At 42.4% G+C, this 14,316-nt stretch overlaps 1 protein-coding gene across 1 annotated transcript in view; it reads left to right on the forward strand.

Annotated features, from left to right (window-relative positions):
• LOC117518251 (alanine aminotransferase 2-like) overlaps positions 1 to 14,316 on the forward strand; it is a 65,065-nt gene extending 50,749 nt beyond the window's left edge. The window contains exons 3-4 of the mRNA XM_034179337.1: positions 11,380 to 11,525; positions 13,446 to 14,316. Of these exons, the coding sequence (XP_034035228.1) occupies positions 11,380 to 11,514 (135 nt within the window). The 3' untranslated portion in view covers positions 11,515 to 11,525; positions 13,446 to 14,316. The remainder of the gene's footprint in view (positions 1 to 11,379; positions 11,526 to 13,445) is intronic.

Raw genomic sequence — 14,316 nt, forward strand, 5'->3', positions numbered from 1 at the left:
CCAGTATTCAGAAGTTGAAGGAGAAGCTGGAAAAAGAACATAAAGGGGATAAGAAAAAGAAGCAGGAAGTAGGAGCAGACTTAGTGGCATTTTGGGAAGAGGAGGCGCAGAGCAGACAGAAAGGAGCAGAAAAGAGGAGGGTGGAAAAGGCAAGGAAAAAGAAAGGTGTCGGTAAGGCAGAGGAGGATGTGATAATACAGCAGGAAGAGCAGAAAGTATCACAGCTGCCCCAGACGCAGAAGACAGGACCATCTACGTCACAGTTATATCCCCCATTAGAGGATTCACCACCTCAGTACGATATGGCAGTAAAACCAAACGTAAAGCAAGAACAACCGTTGAAACCACAGACACGCAGTCAGACAAAAACAACCACAGCACCTCCATCAGATGGGGCTCTTGACCCTGAGGGCACCTATCCAATGATAGAGGTACCAAATCCACGTGCAGGAACACCAGGACACAGACTAACCATGCTCGTTTATCGAACATGGAATGCAGATGATATTAAAGCAGCTGTTGACATGATACCATCACCACACGTAGATATCGAAGGGTTTATGCAAGATATAGAAAATATCAGAAATTCTTATCACCTGAACGGACCTGAAGTTCAACAAGTATGGATGAAGGCGTGTGGCCCAAAATGGAGTCAAGTAAGAGGAGAGTGGAATCCTGTAGACCTGGACGGGATTCCATTATCGCACAATGATCCAGTCTTACAAACACGTGTGGAAGCGATGATAACACGAGCAAAAAGTGTTTTAGGACCAAAAATAAATTATACTGAAATTACCAGGACGACTCAGAAGGAAGGTGAACCATGGACAGAGTTTCGGTGCAGGTTTGAAAGTGTATTCAGGGTCCACAGTGGCATTTTGCCAGGAACACCGGTTTATGACCAACAATTAAAGAATGCTCTGATCCAACACTCTAACAAAGATATAAAAGCTTGGATACAGAAACATTGGATTGGGCTGCCGACAGGCACATTGGAGGAAACACACACTCACTGCTGCCATGCAGAAGAAGTTTTGAAACAAAAGAAAAAGGGAGACAGTGTTAAAGGAGTGTATGCGGCACAAGGAGATGATGAAGTATATTACCAACAGGGCAATCTAAGGCAGCAGAAACAGTGGAAACGACCACAAAAGCCATGGCAAAATAGACAGAGTGGACAGCCACAACAACGTCAGCCGCCATTCCGACCACAACAACGGAATAGGCAAGGAGGGACACCACGTGGTCCCCTGATATGTTGGAACTGTGGCAGAGAAGGACATATTGCAAGACAGTGTCCACCACCACCAGCAGAGGGAGCAACGGGAGGCGTCCCACAAGGAAACAACCCTCCACAACCACAGTATCCACAATGACTAGATTCCATAATCCACAATACCACACCAGTGAGTGATCCTGAGTGTGATATGGATTTATGTGCACTACTGGGAAATCCAGTACCAAAACCAGAAGTGACTTTGTTATTGGATGGACTACCAGTGGTGTTTCTTTGTGACACAGGTGCGTGCAGAACTACATGTAATGACAACATGCTTGTTCATAAATTAAGTAACGAAACCTTTAGGGTTCCTTCTGCAAATGGGCAGACATCAGACGTCCCTATTACCAAACCAGTAACACTGGAAGATCCATTTGGAATGACGTGTACAATGCCATTGCTGAATATGCCGCAGTGTCCCGTAAATCTCCTGGGACGAGATGGGTTAACAGCATTGGGATTGTCCATAATTGTAGAACAAGGGAAACTAGTCGTCAAACGGGTAGGGGACGTCACTATGGTCAGAGAAGAAAGTGAGAACGCCATATTCCATTATTATTATACGTTTGACATTTCTGAAGAAGATGCTGCAGGATGGGGTAAAAATATCATCCTGCAAACTACAGCCTTACTGAAACAACCTGAACAAAAGATGTCACCACCTGACCTGCATGTCACAATGTGGCACAAAGACACTCCAGGTCCTGATGGTGACTACGAAAACAAATTGAATGGCATTTCACCTGTAAAGATGGAAATTACAGATCTGATTCATGATGGCAACTCAACAGCTGTCATAACAGTGACAGGTGCCACTGAGGATATCTTGAAATTGAGATTCACAGGCATGCCATTACATGTGTCACTCTGTAAACCATATTTGACAGAGTGGCAAGATTTGGGACTGACAATCATGACAGCATTGTCAGCCACTGATTGGAGCAGAGTTGGGCCACGCACAGAGTTCAGTCCATCAACTAAACTGTATAAAGTTCCAGTTAATGTCTCATTGGTGCTGACGGCAGGAACACATATTGATGTGTCCACTTCGCAGTCCTGAGTGTTTCAGTTGAGTCCTGAAGAGGATGAGCTTCTTTCTTCAGTACCCTCAGGATTGTGGACAACAGGTCCTTCAGATGTAGGACTAATTAAGAATGCACGGCCTGTAGTCATAAGACCAAAAACAGAATACAGACCATGTGTAAGACAGTACCCATTAAAGCCAGATGCAATTGAAGGAATACGACCAGTTATTGGTGATCTATCAAAAGCAGGAGTAATAATTCCATGTCCAGACTCTCCATGTAACACACCGATATTTCCGGTTAAAAAGGCTCCACCCTCAGTGGGATGGAGAATGATTCAAGACCTCCAAGCAGTGAATGCTGCTGTGGTTAAAAGAGCACCGTGTGTTCCAGATCCGCACACTTTGTTGAATTCATTAAGACCACGTTCCAGCTGTTTTTCTGTAATAGACATCAGTAATGCGTTTTTCTCTGTACCGGTAGATCCAGATAGTCAGTTTTGGTTTGCCTTTACTTTCGAAGGGCAACGATACACATTTACCAGATTGCCACAGGGTTATGCAGAAAGTCCAACCATTTATTCCCAAGTCATGTCAGCCTGCTTAGCTAAGTTTGTTCCACCCGCAGACAGCCAGTTACTAGTGTATGTTGATGACATCTTAATTGCTTCTGATACACGTGAAAACTGCATCACTGACACAGTAGCACTGCTGTGTTTTCTATTTGGCAATGGCCATAAAGTGAGCAAAAATAAAGTGCAATTGTGTAGGGACAAAGTGAAGTATTTGGGGCATGAGTTATCAGCTACAGGACGCACTATTCTGTCTGATAGGAAAGAAGCAATTTTGAATGCTCCAAAACCACAAACCAAAACGCAGATGATGTCATTTCTTGGACTGACAAACTATTGCAGAGCGTGGATTCCTTGCTATGCAGAGTTGACTAGTCCACTTTCAGATTTGATGTATAAAAAGGATATTTCAATGTCAACCGTGTTGGAATGGAACAAAGATGCTGAGGAAGCATTTGTGAAAGTAAAACAAACATTAGTGTCATCTACAGTTTTGGCACTACCGGATTATAGTAAGCCATTCATTCAGACAGTGGATTGTAGAAACAATTTCATGACAAGTGTCTTATTACAATCACATGGCACCAAATTAAGACCAGTGGCATACTACTCATCTAGATTGGATGCAGTGGCAAGTGCCTTGCCGCCATGTGTGCGAGCTGTGATTGCAGCCTCCATGGCTATTCAAAGAAGTAGTAACGTTGTTCTGTTCCATCAGTTGACATTGAAAGTCCCACATGCAGTTTCAGCACTTCTATTGCAAACAAACATGACATTCTTGTCTCCAGCTAGACATCTTTCGTGTATGTCTTTGCTGTTGTCACAACCACATCTAACAGTGGAACGGTGCACGACATTAAATCCGTCAACATTGATACCTTTGCCTGAGGACGGTGAGCCGCATAATTGCCTTGATGTAGCAACAGTCTGCATGAAGGCTCGCCAAGATCTTCAGGATACGCCCATCCCACACAGCGCAGTTGTGTATGTGGATGGCTCGTCCACTAAAAATGCTTGTGGACAGACGCAATCTGGATATGCTGTTGTCACAAATTCAGAAGTATTGGACTCTACGTCGCTACCCTCTTCATTTTCAGCTCAGGCTGCAGAATTGGTCGCCTTAACAGCCGCCTGTCATTTGTTTAAAGATAAATCCGTAACTATTTATACAGACAGTCAGTACGCTTTCAGCACAGTGCATGTGTTTGCAAAGCTATGGGAGGAGCGTGGTATGGTAACATCATCAGGAAAACCTGTGACTCACGCCACCCTTTTGACAGCCTTGCTGAAAGCTGTTCAATTACCACATAAGATTGCTATATGCAAATGTGCGGCTCACACCAAAGGTTCAGATTTAGTCTCAAAAGGAAATGACTTCGCTGACAGAACTGCAAAAGCAGCTGCAGTGTCCTCTGTTTTCGTTATGCAAGAGACCACTTTAGATGTGAGTTTGGATCATACACTGCTTGCTGAGATGCAACAGCAGGCACCTGAGAAAGAAAAACAAATGTGGTTAAACAAAGGAGCTACATTTACAAATGATCTGTACACATGACCACAAAAGAAACCCATATTGCCAAAAAATATGTTTAAATGGGCAGCAGTTATGAGCCATGGCGTAACACATGTCTCATCAGGGGGTATGGTATCCCAGTTACAGCCTATTTTTTGTCTTTATGGGTTTGATGCGTATGCAAAGCAGCATTGCAGAGCATGCATGACGTGTGCAAAACACAACTCACAGGGCCAATTGAGGCCCCAGAGAGGCAAATTTCCAACACCACAATATCCCTTCCAAGTAATACACATGGATTACATTCAGTTAAATAAATATGAAGGAAAGGAATTTTGTTTAGTCATAATTGATGCCTTCTCGAAATGGGTAGAATTGTTCCCTACCAAGCATGCAGATGCACTTACAGTAGCAAAAGCGTTGTGTAAGGATATCATTCCACGATTTGGAATACCAGAAACCGTCTATTCAGATAATGGAGCACACTTCGTTAACGCCATGGTGCAACATGTAGGAGAAGCGCTACAGATTAACCTTAAGAATCACTGTGCTTATCATCCACAAAGTGCCGGATTAGTGGAAAGAATGAATGGTACGGTCAAGAACAGATTAAAGAAAACTATGGACGAAACAGGCAGACCATGGACACACTGTATAGATTTGGTGAAGATGTACATAAACATTACCAGTATGACAGGACTGACGCCATATGAAACGCTGTTCGGAAGAAGATACCGACTCCCACATTATGGACAAATCTGGGATGTTCCAGAAGAAGCAAATTTGGCAGATTATATGAGGAAAATGCTGGAAAAGCAAAAGGACAGGACCTCAAACATTGATGATCCCATCTCTCCACAGGACGACCCTAAAGTGGTACCTGGAGACTGGGTACTGATAAGAAGCATCAAGAGGAAACACTGGCACTCACCCAAGTGGGAAGGTCCATTCCAAGTACTGCTCACTACACCCACAGCCTTAAAAATAGGAGAAAGGCAAATGTGGATACATTTAACACATTGTAAGAAAGTGATCTATTAATCTATTATTAGACTCTATTGGCTTTGCTCAAAAAGTAAATGAGTCCACCCACCACTTTAATCATATCTTAGATCTTGTTCTGACTTATGGTATGGAAATAGAAGACTTAACAGTATTCCCTGAAAACTCCCTTCTGTCTGATCATTTCTTAATAACATTTACATTTACTCTGATGGACTACCCAGCAGTGGGGAATAAGTTTCATTACACTAGAAGTCTTTCAGAAAGCGCTGTAACTAGGTTTAAGGATATGATTCCTTCTTTATGTTCTCTAATGCCATATACCAACACAGTGCAGAGTAGCTACCTAAACTCTGTAAGTGAGATAGAGTATCTCGTCAATAGTTTTATATCCTCATTGAAGACAACTTTGGATGCTGTAGCTCCTCTAAAAAAGAGAGCTTTAAATCAGAAGTGCCTGACTCCGTGGTGTAACTCACAAACTCGTAGCTTAAAGCAGATAACCCGTAAGTTGGAGAGGAAATGGCGTCTCACTAATTTAGAAGATCTTCACTTAGCCTGGAAAAAGAGTCTGTTGCTCTATAAAAAAGCCCTCCGTAAAGCTAGGACATCTTTCTACTCATCACTAATTGAAGAAAATAAGAACAACCCCAGGTTTCTTTTCAGCACTGTAGCCAGGCTGACAAAGAGTCAGAGCTCTATTGAGCTGAGTATTCCATTAACTTTAACTAGTAATGACTTCATGACTTTCTTTGCTAACAAAATTTTAACTATTAGAGAAAAAATTACTCATAACCATCCCAAAGACGTATCGTTATCTTTGGCTGCTTTCAGTGATGCCGGTATTTGGTTAGACTCTTTCTCTCCGATTGTTCTGTCTGAGTTATTTTCATTAGTTACTTCATCCAAACCATCAACATGTTTATTAGACCCCATTCCTACCAGACTGCTCAAGGAAGTCCTACCATTATTTAATGCTTCGATCTTAAATATGATCAATCTATCTTTGTTAGTTGGCTATGTACCACAGGCTTTTAAGGTGGCAGTAATTAAACCATTACTTAAAAAGCCATCACTTGACCCAGCTATCTTAGCTAATTATAGGCCAATCTCCAACCTTCCTTTTCTCTCAAAAATTCTTGAAAGGGTAGTTGTAAAACAGCTAACTGATCATCTGCAGAGGAATGGTCTATTTGAAGAGTTTCAGTCAGGTTTTAGAATTCATCATAGTACAGAAACAGCATTAGTGAAGGTTACAAATGATCTTCTTATGGCCTCGGACAGTGGACTCATCTCTGTGCTTGTTCTGTTAGACCTCAGTGCTGCTTTTGATACTGTTGACCATAAAATTTTATTACAGAGATTAGAGCATGCCATAGGTATTAAAGGCACTGCGCTGCGGTGGTTTGAATCATATTTGTCTAATAGATTACAATTTGTTCATGTACGAGGTCTCTTAGATAATAAACCGACCCTTTTATTTTTTTTTTAACTATATGGATTTGAATGACATGCGATTACACCAATCATGCTTGAACCCTCATGCGCATGCGTGAGTTTTTTCACACGTGTCGGTGACGTCATTTCCCTGTGGGCAGGCCTTGAGTGAGATGTGGTCGCGCCCTCTCGGCTGAATTCCTTTGTTTCACACGCTGCTCGAGACGGCGCGCGTTGCTTTATCAAAATTTTTTCTGGACCTGTGAGGAATATCCGAGTGGACACTATTCGAGAAATTAAGATGGTTTTCTGTGAAAAGTTTAACGGCTGATGAGAGATTATGGGGTGTTTCTGTCGGTGTAAGGACTTCCCACGGAGCGGGACGTCCTGCAGCGCTTCCAGGCGCTGTCGTCGGCCTGTTTCGAGCTTAAAACATCCTAATTTAAGGCTTAATTCACCCAGGACATCGTGAGAGAACAGAGAAGATTCAGAAGAGGCCGGCATGAGGAATTTATGCGGACATTCCACTGTTTAAGGACATTTTTTTAATGAAAGACGTGCGCGCAAATTCGCCGAGTCGTTTCCGTGACGACTCGGCAAATCTGTGTGCGCCGCGACAGGAAAAACACCTCCGTGTTGAAAACCATTTGTAGAATTCAGGCGGCTTTTAATGGCTTTCAACAAGTGAGTAACTGAGAAATTGTTTAACAGCTTGGGCATGTTCCAACTTGCCCGTTAAGATTTCCAACGGAGGTGTTTTTCCTGCCGCGACCCCCCGCGGTCGGGTCCGGCCCGACATGCGACTCTGCCCGCACGTTCTTTCATTACAAAATGACCGTTAACAATGGAATGTCCGAATAAACTCCTCATGCCGACTTCTTCTGAAAGTTCTCTGTTCTCTGACGACTTACTGCGTCAACAGAGCCTGAAATGTGGAAGTTTTCAACTTGAAACGGCGAGACGCTGCCGCCTCGAAGCGCAGATCGCCGTCAGGCGCCGTGGGCCGTCCTTAAGCGACACTACCAGACCAAAATCTCTCATCAGCCGTTAAAATTTTTACCGAAAACCAGCTGAATTTATTGAATGGTGTCCACTCAGTTGTGCCTTACAGTTTTGAAAAAATTTTTATCAAACAAAGCAACAGTCTCTGAGCCATTCCTAAACAATGAAAAAAATCGACGAGCGGGTGGACGACTCCTCACTCAAAGACTGCCCACAGGCGAATGACGTAACCGACAGGCGTGAAAAAACTCTTGCATGCCCACGAGGGTTCAAGCATGTCTGATGTAATCACACGTGATTCAAATCCATATGGTTTTTGAAAAAATAATAAGGTCGGATACTTTTCTAATAGACCTCGTAAATGGGGAATCTTCTTCACAGACTAAAGTTAATTATGGAGTTCCACAAGGTTCTGTGCTAGGACCAATTTTATTCACTTTATACATGCTTCCCTTAGGCAGTATTATTAGACGGTATTGCTTAAATTTTCATTGTTACGCAGATGATACCCAGCTTTATCTATCCATGAAGCCAGAGGACACACACCAATTGGCTAAACTGCAGGATTGTCTTACAGACATAAAGACATGGATGACCTCTAATTTCCTGCTTTTAAACTCAGATAAAACTGAAGTTATTGTACTTGGCCCCACAAATCTTAGAAACATGGTGTCTAACCAGATCCTTACTCTGGATGGCATTACCCTGACCTCTAGTAATACTGTGAGAAATCTTGGAGTCATTTTTGATCAGGATATGTCATTCAAAGCGCATATTAAACAAATATGTAGGACTGCTTTTTTGCATTTACGCAATATCTCTAAAATCAGAAAGGTCTTGTCTCAGAGTGATGCTGAAAAACTAATTCATGCATTTATTTCCTCTAGGCTGGACTATTGTAATTCATTATTATCAGGTTGTCCTAAAAGTTCCCTAAAAAGCCTTCAGTTAATTCAAAATGCTGCAGCTAGAGTACTGACGGGGACTAGAAGGAGAGAGCATATCTCACCCATATTGGCCTCTCTTCATTGGCTTCCTGTTAATTCTAGAATAGAATTTAAAATTCTTCTTCTTACTTATAAGGTTTTGAATAATCAGGTCCCATCTTATCTTAGGGACCTCGTAGTACCATATCACCCCAATAGAGCGCTTCGCTCTCAGACTGCAGGCTTACTTGTAGTTCCTAGGGTTTGTAAGAGTAGAATGGGAGGCAGAGCCTTCAGCTTTCAGGCTCCTCTCCTGTGGAACCAGCTCCCAATTCAGATCAGGGAGACAGACACCCTCTCTACTTTTAAGATTAGGCTTAAAACTTTCCTTTTTGCTAAAGCTTATAGTTAGGGCTGGATCAGGTGACCCTGAACCATCCCTTAGTTATGCTGCTATAGACGTAGACTGCTGGGGGGTTCCCATGATGCACTGTTTCTTTCTCTTTTTGCTCTGTATGCACCACTCTGCATTTAATCATTAGTGATCGATCTGTGCTCCCCTCCACAGCATGTCTTTTTCCTTGTTCTCTCCCTCAGCCCCAACCAGTCCCAGCAGAAGACTGCCCCTCCCTGAGCCTGGTTCTGCTGGAGGTTTCTTCCTGTTAAAAGGGAGTTTTTCCTTCCCACTGTAGCCAAGTGCTTGCTCACAGGGGGTCGTTTTGACCGTTGGGGTTTTACATAATTATTGTATGGCCTTGCCTTACAATATAAAGCGCCTTGGGGCAACTGTTTGTTGTGATTTGGCGCTATATAAAAAAAAAATTGATTGATTGATTGAATTGTTAAAGGAGATTTTGTAATGAAAGACGTGTGGACGGATTCGCGCATCGGCACCCAGCCGCTCATGGCGCGGCGCCACAGCAAAACACCTCCGTTGGAAGTCTCACAGGACAAGTTTGAACATGCCCAGCTGTTAAACAATTTCTCGGATAATCACTCGACTGAAAGCCATCGAAAACCGCCTGAATCTTACAAATGGTTATCAACACGGAGGTGTTTTTCTGTGGCGCCATGCGATGAGCGGCTGCGTGCCGACGCGCGAATCCGTCCGCACGTCTTTCATTACAAAATCTCCTTTAACAGTGGAATATCCAGATAAACTGCTGATCCCAACCTCTTCTGAAACTTCTCTGTTCTCTCACGATGTCCTGGGTCAACAGAGGCTTAAATTTGGAAGTTTTCAGCTCGAAACAGGCTGACGACGGCGGCTTGGGGTGCGGCGCGCCGTCCGGCTCCATGGGCAGTCCTTAAAGCGACAGTAACACTCCATAATCTCTCATCAGCCCTTAAAATTTTCACCGAAAACCGTCTGAATGTCTCGAATGGTGTCCACTCGGATCTGCCTCACAGTTTCTGCAAAAATTTTGATAAAGCGAAGCGCCAGTCTCTCACACATGCGCACGAGGGTTCAAGCTTGTCTGACGTAATCGCACGTGATTCAAATCCATATAGTTTTTTAGAAAAATAAAAAGGTCGGTTTCTTTTCTAACAGACCTCGTATTTTATGTTAATTGACTGTCGTACTGTATTTATAAATGGTTTAGGTTCTTGTTATCATATATTATCATTATTTTTATAATTATAATTAATGTTATTTTCATTATTATTATTACTATTGTTATTGCTATTATTAATATAGTTATTTTCTTTTATTATTACATCTATTTTGTAATTTGATTTTAAATGGACCACAATGGAAAGAAGTGTTTTCACTTTTTATGTCATGCATGCATTTTTAATGTGTTTACAGTTATATTATGTACACACAATGAACATACTAAATTAATGCACGCACACACACTTTTACTATATAAATAATTGGCATGTGAATGAAGTACATTCAAACATTTTCAAGCTGTGTAACAATTCATTTAATTTTACTGAGTTTCATTATCATAACAAAGTTATCCTCACGATTACATGTCTCGCAGTTCAGGTTATATGATCGGCTGATTTCACTGTACATTCATGACTAGGATGGCAGAGCGCATTTGTTTTTTTATTTCTCCTCCCCTTTAGGTAATAACCAATCACAGCTCTTAGACGACTGCAACATACCAAGCAACAGAGTCAACTCCGCCTCCTCACAAAGATAGGAGTTTCTGTCTCCTCCTTGCTTAGAGTTGCTCTCAGACACCTGCTGACTCACTCTTAGGCTAAGATTCCTTGTCAGGAAATTTTAGGCTAAGTTAGGAGCTCTTTGAGAGGACTTTGAGTTGCTTTGCAGATACGGGCCCCGGGTGTGAAGACAGTAATGGCCGTGGCAATGTGACATTTTCACCTCAATGATCTTCACCTTCACTCAAATGATTGACCCCTGGCTGACCTTTCCAAGGTGATTCTTTTAATACACCTAAATGCGTCCCACACAGTCCAAGCTGAGCTGAATATCCAATTTCTTGACCTCATCCTTTGCCAAAATTATATGTTTTGACAGCAATTTTCTACTCAACTTTCACTGTCGTACCATGTTCGGTAGAAAGCAACAAAAGGAGAGGAGTCAACCAACACACAAACAGGCTACAAATGGCTACAGTGTGGTTGTTTCTGTGCATCATTTTTAGGAGATTGTCTCCAGTCAGATGACTCTGTCCCAGAATGCTCAGCGGGCTTGTGAGTTCCTGAACACTTTACCAGAGATGAGCTGCCGACCAGCGATACGTGTTTTGCCCGTCTGCAGCTTCCATGTTGGTTCATAAAAGAAGCAAAGGTTGGTGACACAGATGGTTTCCTTTTGGACCCACACTGCAGAACATTATTATTATTATTATTATTATCATCTAAGTAATGTTCTCACCACATTTGAGCCATCGAGGCTTCTTGGTTGTCAAGATATACAAAAACAAAAAGAATAAAAAGTGTTCTTCAGGCTGCATTTTCCTTGACAACTTTTCTAAGTATTCCTAAATGTATCTACTCCAAGATATTTATCCAAGTAGTATTTCCACCAAGTTTGAACCATCTAGGCTTCTTGTTTGTCAAGATATACAACCCCAATTCCAATGAAGTTGGGACGTTGTGTAAAATGTAAATAAAAACAGAATACAAGGATTTGCAAATCCTTGTCAACCTATATTCAGTTGAATACACCACACAGACAAGATATTTAATGTTCAAACTGATAAACTTTATTGTTTTTATGCAAATATTTGCTCATTTTGAAATGGATGCCTCTGCAACACGTTTCAAAAAAGCTGGGACAGTGGTATGTTTACCACTGTGTTACATCACCTTTCCTTCTAACAACACTCAGTAAGTAGAGAAGCTTGAATCTTCGACTGGACTGGGTTGCTTGACGTGAGGACGTTTCGCTTCAAATCAGCGTTTGGGAACTGAGGACACTAATTGCTTGATGTACGACTTCAGTTGTTCAACAGTCCGGGGTCTCTGTTGTCGTATTTTGCGCTTCATAATGCGCCACACATTTTCAATAGGCGACAGGTCTGGACTGCAGGCAGGCCAGTCTAGTACCTGCACTCTTTTACTACGAAGCCACGCTGTTGTAACACGTGCAGAATGTGGCTTGGCATTGTTTTGCTGAAATAAGCAGGGACCTCCCTGAAAAAGACGTTGCTTGGATGGCAGCAGTTACTTCAAAACCTGGATGTACCTTTCAGCATTGATGGTGCCATCACAGATGTGTAAGTTGCCCATGCCATGGGCACTAACACACCCCCATACCATCACAGATGCTGGCTTTTTAACTTTGCGCTGGTAACAATCCGGATGGTCTTTTTCCTCTTTTGTCTGGAGGACACAACGTCCATGATTTCCAAAAACAATTTGACCTTCTTACCATTAGAGATAGGGTGGGAAGTTCGGTCATCCGTGAGGAGCTCGGAGTAGAGTCGCTGCTCCTTCACGTTGAAAGGAGCCAGCTGAGGTGGTTCCGGGCATCTGGTAAGGATGCCTCCTGAGCGCCTCCTTAGGGAGGTGTTCCAGGCACGTCCATCTGGGAGGAGACCCTGGGGAAGACCCAGGACTAGGTGGAGAGATATCTCCACACTGGCCTGGGAACACCTCAGGATCCCCCAGTCAGAGGTGGTCAATGTGGCATGGGAAAGGGAAGTCTGGGGTCCCTTGCTGGAGCTGTTGCCCCCACGACCCGAACCCGGAAAAGCGGTTGAAGATGAGTATGAGTATGAGCATTTCAAATGTGGACTCATCAGACCACAGCACACTTTTCCACTTTGCGTCTGTCCATTTCAAATGAGCTCAGGCCCAGAGAAGGTGGCGGTGTTTCTGGATGTTGTTGATGTATGGCTTTCACTTTGCATGGTAGAGTTTAAACTTGCACTTGTAGATGTAGTGACGAACTGTGTTAACTGACAATGGTTTTCTGAATGGTTCCTGAGCCCATGCGGTAAGATCCTTTACACAGTTGTTGTTGTCGGTTTTTAATGCAGTGACGCCTGAGGGATTGAAGCTGTGATTGGACATTTAAAGACATCCCATCCCCCTTTTTTAAAGGCAAAATTTATCTTCTTACCAAAAGTGTAAACGCTAAACTCTTTTTACTTTTTACAGTTTCTGAGATTTTTTTTATATATTTTGTTGAAATGACTCTTCAAGTCATGTCTGGGAGCGTGTGCTGGTGCGTGTGCTTTTTTAATTTTATTTTTATTTGCAGGCTTTAGGAGTTCAGGCAGACGCACTTTATTGTCAGAGGTTACTGGAGCAGGAAGGAGTTTGTGTGGGAGCAGGAAGTGTCAACGTGCAGCTGGAGCCGAACTATTACATCAGGTTAGACAAAGACCTTGTGTCCTACCTGTGAGGACGCTTCTGAAACAGGATGAGATATTACAGAGTCTGAGGGATTTTTTGGAAAATGGGATTTTTCACTCTTGCAACCTCAAGTGTTCACAGCACACAAGCAATATGTTTGTTCCCAAACCAGAAGGACCAAGACAGAAAATACGAAGACCAAAAATACGAAGACCAAAAGCGCCAAGACCAAACATCCCAAGACCAAAAATAATTTTACTTCAGTGGTTCCAGAATTCTCAGTTGTATAACTGGTAAAAGAAAATGTTACAATTAATTACAGATTGTGTTTCTCCTTTTAACAGTAAAAATTTGTGGAACCAGCTGAAAAACCTATAGTAAATGTAAAATTTTTAGAGGTCACTGGAGTTCAATCAGTAAGGACATCCGGAGTAAAACTTGTGCTGAAAAAACTCCCATGCACACGCAACGTAAATGGTGCTAAATTGCATTAAAAATAAGTTTTTGTTTGGCGGGGAGCTCGTAAACACAAGGGAACCACTTTTGGTGCCACTGAGCACCACTTTGGTTTCATGTGTATGTCAATCTGTGTTGTGCCAAATCTGAGCAAACAAAAACAAATGACTGACTTAAAAGCAATTTAAGGTTCTTTTTTCCATGTTACTCATAATGACACAATCATTCAATCAATTGTGTGCGTTTTGATTTAGTTTGTACTTTGTAATGTTTCTTTTTGAGATGTTTACTGTATTTTCCAAAGATGAGTTGCATTTTGC

Source organism: Thalassophryne amazonica, chromosome 10 (assembly GCF_902500255.1).
Source record: "Thalassophryne amazonica chromosome 10, fThaAma1.1, whole genome shotgun sequence".
Classification (NCBI taxonomy): domain Eukaryota; kingdom Metazoa; phylum Chordata; class Actinopteri; order Batrachoidiformes; family Batrachoididae; genus Thalassophryne; species Thalassophryne amazonica.